At 40.2% G+C, this 9,840-nt stretch overlaps 1 protein-coding gene across 1 annotated transcript; it reads left to right on the forward strand.

Moving 5' to 3' along the window:
- Positions 1-2,164: 2,164 nt before the first annotated feature.
- On the forward strand, positions 2,165-8,746 carry PWA37_002742 (uncharacterized protein; the record flags this gene model as incomplete). The annotated part of the gene is made up of 1 exon (XM_064859296.1): positions 2,165-8,746. One exon carries the CDS (start codon positions 2,165-2,167, stop codon positions 8,744-8,746), a length of 6,582 nt encoding a protein of 2,193 aa, XP_064714105.1.
- Between the last annotated feature and the right edge of the window lie 1,094 nt (positions 8,747-9,840).

Below are 9,840 nucleotides of genomic sequence, written 5' to 3' on the forward strand. Positions count from 1 at the left end.
ATTTTATTTTTAACAGTATGAGGAATTGAGGTAACACCCCTTAATTTTCACTAATAAGATATATTTATAGTGCCAATAACATTCTATAAATAGTTGATAACCTATGATATTGTCAATGTCTTATTGGCTTGTAATAAAAATATTAAAGTGTTTGATACTGAAACTTGACATCACCAGACATATTGATATAACAATAGTTCCATGATAAAATTTTTTTCATCACCTAAATTCAATACAAAAAATCCGATTGTCTTTAAACTCTAATTCAGTTGTTCCAATATACAATTGTGCCGTGCTAATTGGTTGTAAGTGCATGTTAATAGTAAAAAATAGTACGATATTATTATACCTCAATTGAAAGATGCTTTTGTATTCAATAATCATATGAACCGGTTGTAGGGAACGATCAAAATCTCTACTCAAAAAGAACAATACATATGACATCAAATAAACCGTGCATAACTTTTGTCTACCTCTGGATGATGTCGTTCACGGAAAATTGAAAAATTTTTTAAAAGAAAAACAAAAAAAATTCTCTGAAAAAATCATCATCTACTTTTTTAAAAACGACTTTTTTACTGTAAATTTTCAGATCATAATAAAAGGGGTTCCTTTGTTTTTCCAAATTTGTTGGGGGAATGTACTAGAAAGGAAATCTGAAACAGACAAATAAGCAAAAAAAAGAAAGCCAAAAACAAAAGACTTAAAATTTCTTGTAGTAAATTTCTCGTTTCATCTTCGAAAATTTTTCTTGAAAGACATATTTTTTATGTATGTTCAAGAATTTTTGAGGATTGCAATTTTAAAATAGTAATCTTGCTTTTATTATTTTATTAAAAATACATACGCTGTAGGAAAATAATTTTAGATATTATGTCCATTATCTGCTTCCTATTGTTGACTAGCATAACATATAGTTCAAAAAAATAATGAGATTGTTTCTTTGCCGTATCTTTTGATTAGATTTAACTTATTTTAAGAACATTTAAACGAGGAAATTTTAAAAAAATTCTTGATAGGTCAAAAAAAACTCATTATTCAATCGCGGATCTTATGTTTTTCTAAAAATAACATTACTCAATCTAACATTCCAAAAGTAATGTATTCCTCTGAAGTTATTTGCCGATATTATGTATATGCAACAAGTAAGAGAGATACACCAATTTTTTTGGGCAACAATTACTGGTACTATTTTCTTTCATTGTTTCCGTCATTTTTATTCTTTTATTATTTGTCGTTTTATTTTATTCTATTATACCATTATTTGTTACGCTGCTCTTTGGCAAGTTTTTGGAAAACTATAGAAGATAAAAGCACTTTTTGGAAACTCTATTTTTTCCTTGCCCCTTTTCCTTTCGTTTCTTTTTTTTGCATGTCTTAACAGGAAAAACTTTTCATTCTCTTGCTGTATTTACCGAAAATACTGTTTTATTTCTATTGTTTCCAGAGCAGAAAAAAAATTCCAAAATAGCCCAACTTTGAAAGTGTTTTTTACAGCTCTGGAGGAACTGCTAAACAAATCTTATCCAAATCGGGATATTCTTGTGCGACAATAGGACATGCATTGCGTAGTTGTCCTTTTTTCCATTAGTTTTTTAGCAAAGAGATGACGTACATTCTCTTATCTCATTATAAAGTATTATTACCAATAAACATTTTCAATGACCAAGAATCTTAAAAATCAAGTGCTTTTCCCTGAATTTGTTTATTATACTAAGCTCTTTTGTTTTTTTCTTTTTATCTCAACAAGGGCATGTCTCCTTGATCTCGAGAATGTTAATTGTTATGAACCGTTATCATATTTTTTGTAAGAAAATTTGTCTTTTTTATTGTTATGACTAAGAAAACAATACTTTTAATTCAATCTACAATTTTTTTGTTACAAATATTGTGATATGTTTTTTTATCAATGTCTTGATATTTTTGGTAAGATCGTTCATATTTCTAAAGATATAAAAATAAGTGCTATATGGTTTAACTATCTTTTTTTGTAAATTATTCCCTTTCCTCCCTCTTGCTATGAATAAAACACTACAGCTCCAAGAGCATTAAACACAGGTAAAATTAAAAGTTTGATCAAGTAATAAGTCTCTTAAAGTATCTTTGCTCAACCCAGGGAAAAAGTACACAAATCTTTTTCTCACAACCAAGACATTCATTCAAAATGCACAGTGATATACGTTCAATCACTAGAAAGTTTCTCTCCATTCTATTGCTTTTTACGGTTTTTCATGTTTCGTTCGCTGGTAATATCACCCCGGATGCATGTGTTCTTCCAAAAAACGTTCGGCCGGGTGCTACTATCCGATTCTACGAATATCCAGAAGGTGATATTGTAGACTACAATAGTGCAGATTTTGCCAACGGTGGTTATCTGCATTGTACTTTTGGTTGTCCTTATGTCGGTGAAATAACAGGTGTCGAAGATCTTAACTGGGATTCCGGTTGGCCTGCAACTGTGCCCCCATACGGTTATACGGGAGTTCCTGCCTCAAACTTTCTGATGGTGGCCACTGGTTACTTCGTTGCCCCAATGAGTGGTGTGTACTACATGGCGCTAGAGGTGGCTGATTATGCCGCTTTTTTCCTTGGTGCTGGTTCGGCCTTTGATTGCTGTAACCAAACAGGCTCCTTCACCTCTGGCGATCCTATGTTCGTGCTTACTGTGGCTAATGGTGGTGTGTTAGGCGGGGCTAATCACAAGGTGTATCTGGAGCGCGGGCATGCCTATCCATTTAAGGCCATCTATGTTAACGCGCAAGGCAGAGGTGCCATTAGAATGGCTATCCATCTACCTGGTGGTATGGTTGTCACTAGTTTAGCTGGCGCTGTGTTCTCGCAGGTAGATGATGATGCTGATGAGGGGGAGCTTTGTTCCCCAGTTTCCATTAGTCATCCTTTCACAACCATTTTGAATACTGCGTATACCCTGTCTGTTCAATCTTATCTTCGAGACTTGCCCACAGAAAGCGCTGTTACCACCATCACTACGACAGATTGGTTGAATAACGACGACGCACAGGTAAGCATTATTACAGTTGTTAATCAGCCAATGCAAACAACATATCATACATATATGGGGATTTCCATGGGGTACCTACACGAACGTGGACAGCATGTCGTGTCTCAGAGCAACGGTATTACATCTGTAGCCATAGGTATGAACGTATTTAGGCCGTGGCCAGAGACTTTCTACACCACTACTACTGGAGATGTCACGGCTCCAACTACAACCACTTCTTATAGTACAGTCTACGACTACGACAATGAGTATACTATTACTTGGCAGACTAATATGGCTATAGTAAAAGTGATTGAGCCACCACCATCCACCACCTACACTACTACTACAAGTGAAGTTGTTTTCCTAACAACTACTACTTACACCACTACTACCACTGACAGCAATGGCTCTTCCTCTCCAGAGGTTGTTGTTGTCGTGATCACCCCATCTCCAGCCACTGCCTACACTACTAGTACAGGTCCAGTTTCTGCTCCAACCACAACCACCTACACCACCACAGTTGTTGGCGAGTTCGGTGGATCTTCTCCAGAGGTTGTTGTGGTAGTGATCACACCTTCTCCATCCACCTCCTACACTACCACTACTGCAGATGTCACAGTTCCAACCACAACCACGTATACTACAGTAATTGACCACGATGGTTCGTCTTCTCCGGAGGTTGTTGTTGAAGTGATCACCCCATCGCCATCTACCACCTACACTACTACTACTGCAAATGTCACAGTTCCAAGTACAACCACCTACACCACTACTATCACTGACAGCAACGGCTCTTCAACTCCAGAGGTTGTTGTGGAAGTGATCACCCCATCGCTATCTACCTCCTACACTACTACTACTGCGGATATTTCTACCCCAACTACAACTACTTACACCACTACTATCACAGACAGTAACGGCTCTTCATCTCCAGAAGTTGTTGTTGTTGTGATTACTCCATCTCCATCTACCACCTACACTACTACTACTACTGATATTTCTGCTCCAACCACAACCACCTACACAACCACTGTCACTGATAGCAATGGCTCTTCATCTCCAGAGGTTGTTGTTGTTGTGATCACTCCATCTCCATCTACCACCTACACTACTACTACTGCTGATATTACAGCTCTAACCACAACCACCTACACCACCACACTTGTTGACGGCGACGGTTCATCTTCTCCAGAGGTTGTTGTGGTAGTGATCACCCCATCCCCATCCACAACCTACACTACTACTGCTGCAAGCATTTCTGCCCCAACCACAACCACCTATACCACTACAGTGGTTGACAGCAACGGTTCCTCCTCTCCAGAAGTTGTTGTTGTAGTAGTCACCCCAATACCAAGTGCGATCACGTCCTATGTTGCAGGCATGATTGATTCAACCGTTGCTCTATTCACTCTCACTTCCTACACCACCAACTCCAAGGGTAGCAGCACTCCAATTGACATAGTGATTGTTGAAACTCCAATGCCAACTGCTATGATCTCACATGCTCCAACGATGATTGGATCTGCCTCTGATGACTCCACCACCAACCCCAGGGGCAGCAGCACTCCAATGGACGATGTAAGCGTTAAGACCCCAATGGCAAGTGTAATTACATCATTCGTTGCAGGTATGATTGATTCGACTGATGTTCTCTTCACCCTCACATCTTACACTACGAACTCCAAGGGTAGCAGCACCCACATTGACATTGTGATTGTAGAAACACCAATGCCAACCGCTCTGATCTCGCATGCTCCAAGCATGATCACCTCCTATGTTCCAGGCATGGTTGGTTCTGCTTCTGTGCTATCCACCTCCACCCTGTACACCACCAACTACAACGGCAGCAGCACCCACATTGGTGTTGTGATTGTTGAGACCCCAATGCCATCTGTGATCACCTCCTATGTTCCAGGCATGGTTGGCTCTGCTTCTGTGCTATCCACCTCCACCCTGTACACCACCAACTACAACGGCAGCAGCACCCACATTGGTGTTGTGATTGTTGAAACCCCAATGCCATCTGTGATCACCTCCTATGTTCCAGGCATGGTTGGTTCTGCTTCTGTGCTATCCACCTCCACCCTGTACACCACCAACTACAACGGCAGCAGCACTCACATTGGTGTTGTGATTGTTGAAACCCCAATGCCAAGTGTCATTACTTCCTATGTTCCAGGCATGGTTGGCTCTGCTTCTGTGCTATCCACCTCCACCCTGTACACCACCAACTACAACGGCAGCAGCACTCATATTGGTGTTGTGATTGTTGAAACCCCAATGCCAAGTGTCATTACTTCCTATGTTCCAGGCATGGTTGGCTCTGCTTCTGTTCTATCCACCTCCACCCTGTACACCACCAACTACAACGGCAGCAGCACTCATATTGGTGTTGTGATTGTTGAAACCCCAATGCCAAGTGTCATTACTTCCTATGTTCCAGGCATGGTTGGCTCTGCTTCTGTTCTATCCACCTCCACCCTGTACACCACCAACTACAACGGCAGCAGCACTCATATTGGTGTTGTGATTGTTGAGACCCCAATGCCAAGTGTCATTACTTCCTATGTTCCAGGCATGGTTGGTTCTGCTTCTGTTCTATCCACCTCCACCTTGTACACCACCAACTACAACGGCAGCAGCACTCATATTGGTGTTGTGATTGTTGAAACCCCAATGCCAAGTACATTCACCAGCACTATGTATACTACCAATTCCATGGGCAGCAGTACTCCAGTTATTGTCGTGATTGTTCAAACCCCAAAGCCAAGTCAGATCACTTCCTATGTTGCAGCTACGGATCTTTCATCCACTGTCACCTTCACCTCCACCTCCTACACTACCAACTCTGACGGCAGCAGCACTCCAGTAGACATTGTGATTGTCGAAACCCCAATGCCAAGCGCTATCACTTCTTATGTTGCAGCCACCGGTCTTTCATCCACTGTCACCTTCACCTCCACCTCCTACACTACCAACTCTGACGGCAGCAGCACTCCAGTAGACATTGTGATTGTCGAAACCCCAATGCCAAGCGCTATCACGAAATATGTTCCAGGCATGGTTGGTTCAGCTTCTATCATGTTTACCTCCACCTCCTACACTACCAACTCTGAAGGCAGCAGCACTCCAGTTGACATTGTGATTGTCGAAACCCCAAGGCCAAGTCAGATCACTTCTTTTGTTGCAGCCACCGGTCTTTCATCCACTGTCACCTTCACCTCCACCTCCTACACTACCAACTCTGACGGCAGCAGCACTCCAGTAGACATTGTGATTGTCGAAACCCCAATGCCAAGCGCTATCACTTCTTATGTTGCAGCCACCGGTCTTTCATCCACTGTCACCTTCACCTCCACCTCCTACACTACCAACTCTGACGGCAGCAGCACTCCAGTAGACATTGTGATTGTCGAAACCCCAATGCCAAGCGCTATCACGAAATATGTTCCAGGCATGGTTGGTTCAGCTTCTATTATGTTTACCTCCACCTCCTACACTACCAACTCTAACGGCAGCAGCACTCCAGTTGACATTGTGATTGTCGAAACCCCAAGGCCAAGTCAGATCACTTCTTTTGTTGCAGCCACCGGTCTTTCATCCACTGTCACCTTCACCTCCACCTCCTACACTACCAACTCTGACGGCAGCAGCACTCCAGTTGACATTGTGATTGTCGAAACCCCAATGCCAAGCGCTATCACTTCTTATGTTGCAGCCACCGGTCTTTCATCCACTGTCACCTTCACCTCCACCTCCTACACTACCAACTCTGACGGCAGCAGCACTCCAGTTGACATTGTGATTGTCGAAACCCCAATGCCAAGCGCTATCACGAAATATGTTCCAGGCATGGTTGGTTCAGCTTCTATCATGTTTACCTCCACCTCCTACACTACCAACTCTAAAGGCAGCAGCACTCCAGTTGACATTGTGATTGTCGAAACCCCAAGGCCAAGTCAGATCACTTCTTTTGTTGCAGCCACCGGTCTTTCATCCACTGTCACCTTCACCTCCACCTCCTACACTACCAACTCTGACGGCAGCAGCACTCCAGTAGACATTGTGATTGTCGAAACCCCAATGCCAAGCGCTATCACTTCTTATGTTGCAGCCACCGGTCTTTCATCCACTGTCACCTTCACCTCCACCTCCTACACTACCAACTCTGACGGCAGCAGCACTCCAGTTGACATTGTGATTGTCGAAACCCCAATGCCAAGCGCTATCACTTCTTATGTTGCAGCCACCGGTCTTTCATCCACTGTCACCTTCACCTCCACCTCCTACACTACCAACTCTGACGGCAGCAGCACTCCAGTAGACATTGTGATTGTCGAAACCCCAATGCCAAGCGCTATCACTTCTTATGTTGCAGCCACCGGTCTTTCATCCACTGTCACCTTCACCTCCACCTCCTACACTACCAACTCTGATGGCAGCAGCACTCCAGTTGACATTGTGATTGTTGAGACTCCAAGGCCAAGTCAGATCACTTCTTTTGTTGCGGCCACTGGTCGCTCAACCTCTATCATCACCACCTCCATCTTCTACACTACCAATTCTGACGGCAGCAGCACTCCAATCGGTGTTGTAATTGTTGGTACCCCAACAGTCACTAGTACAAGTTTGGGATATCACTATTGGAATTCTTCAGTAGTTTCCACAAAATTGTCAAGGTCATACAGTTCAATTTCGAAATATTCAAAGGAAAGCATTAGAAGGACAACAAATGCTGAAGCATCTAATGCCAATAATTGGAACACTAGGACAATTGAATCATCATTCTCTTCAGCAGTTTCTGACAGGTCAAGGTCCTCTAACGAGAACACTGCAACTACAGGAAACATAGAAACTTCTGGTGTTAACAGTTGGAGTACTATGAAGAGTGAATCATCGTCCAGAAGAAACGGGGTTGAAAGTAAAACAGGTTCTTCAACTGAGGCAATCACATATACTCCAAAGGTTACTGCAACTCAAGAGCAACTACACGTATCTTCTCAAAGTGCAAGTCCAAGCAGTAGATTAAGTATAGTAACATTATCACGTTATGAAACTTCAGGTTCATCTACTTCAAGTATCATGAATAGTCAACAAATTACTGTTGCACCAGAGCAACTACACGTATCTTCTCAAACCACAGAGTCGAGTGGCAGATCGAGTACAGTAACATTATCACGTTATGAAACTTCAGGTTCATCTACTTCAAGTATCATGAATAGTCAACAAATTACTGTTGCACCAGAGCAACTACACGTATCTTCTCAAAGTGCAAGTCCAAGTAGTAGATTAAGTGCCAAAACCTTGTCACAATATAAAGCTTCTGCTCCTACATTTAGTGTTAACAGTTGGAATACTATGAAGAGTGAATCATCGTCCAGAAGAAACGGGGTTGAAGATCAAGCAGGTTCTTCAACTGAGGCAATCATGAATACTCCAAAGGTTACTGCAACTCAAGAGCCATTACAGGTATCTTCTCAAAGGGCAAATCCAAGTGGCAGATCAAATACAGTAACATTATCACGTTATGAAACTTCAGGTTCATCTACTTCAAGTATCATGAATAGTCAACAAATTACTGTTGCACCAGAGCAACTACACGTATCTTCTCAAAGTGCAAGTCCAAGTAGCAGATTAAGTGCCATAACCTTGTCACAATACGAAGCTTCTGCTCCTGATACTGCTGGTACACGGTCAAATTTTATCTTAGTGCTTTTCTCCTTATTTCTATTCATGGTTTAGTTAATTTTTAAACAATATACATATGTATTATATATAATAGTATTTGTCTATACCCCAATATCTACTCTTGTAATACATATTTTATATTAATTTATCGGTGCGTTTTTTATTATTTCAAAAGTAACAAAGGAAGGCTGTTCTTTTTTCTCGGTATAAATAATATTAGTGTATATGTTTTAGCACCGGTTTGTAAGAAATTATCTCAAGTAATATATATTACAATATGAATATTAACCATATATGAACACTTACTGCTGAAATTGAACTTTCTAGAATTAATAATAGACCAATTAGATTTTAGTAAACATTAATTGATAGGAAAAAGTGGAGAACGTACTGTTTGCTTGTCAGCAGACGTAAACAAACCTGATCATAAATTTGGTGCCGTACATAGACGAGATAGAGGAGATATGAAAATATATAAAGCCAGCTTTTTTCATATCATGTTTCTCCCCTTGTTCACCTTTTATAAATAAACAAACCGAAGAACTTTATTATAATTTTGTATACTATATCTATCTAATATAATATTGAGAATGTTTACTATATATCCAATGACTACGGGCGCTCATGCTCATCAATAATACATCATATAATTATGTGCATTATTTTCATAGGTTTTTAATAAACCAGAGATCCAATTTACTAATAAGTTAAGTCATGACTGTATTAAATACAAACACCACTACTTTCCAAGATTATCATCTTTTTTTATTTTATTGTTACAAGGTTATGTTAATATTTGAATAATCAAGTAGATCATTTTAATATAATAAATTTTAGTAACGAAAAACAATTTTGTTAAAGCTATAAAATTAATATTTCTAGTAGTGAGAGTTTTATAATGGAATATCTGATTATAGATAAATTATAGGAATTGATGTGAAATCAATTTTGGTGTATTGGATAGGTTAAAATATATTAGTTACATTCTTATTCTATTACTTATATTCATATTGTTAATATTACAGTTTTGATCAAAGATAGCACATATTTTAGGAATTGTAATAAAACAGTCTCAGTCTAATAGTTGGTTTATATTCGTTAGATTATTTATTTTCCAGATCGTTTGTTCTAGGTAGGTGATGATTTGT

The sequence above is a fragment of the Arxiozyma heterogenica genome (assembly GCF_036370985.1).
Source record: "Arxiozyma heterogenica strain weizmannii chromosome Unknown scaffold_21, whole genome shotgun sequence".
NCBI classification, from domain to species: Eukaryota; Fungi; Ascomycota; class Saccharomycetes; order Saccharomycetales; family Saccharomycetaceae; genus Arxiozyma; species Arxiozyma heterogenica.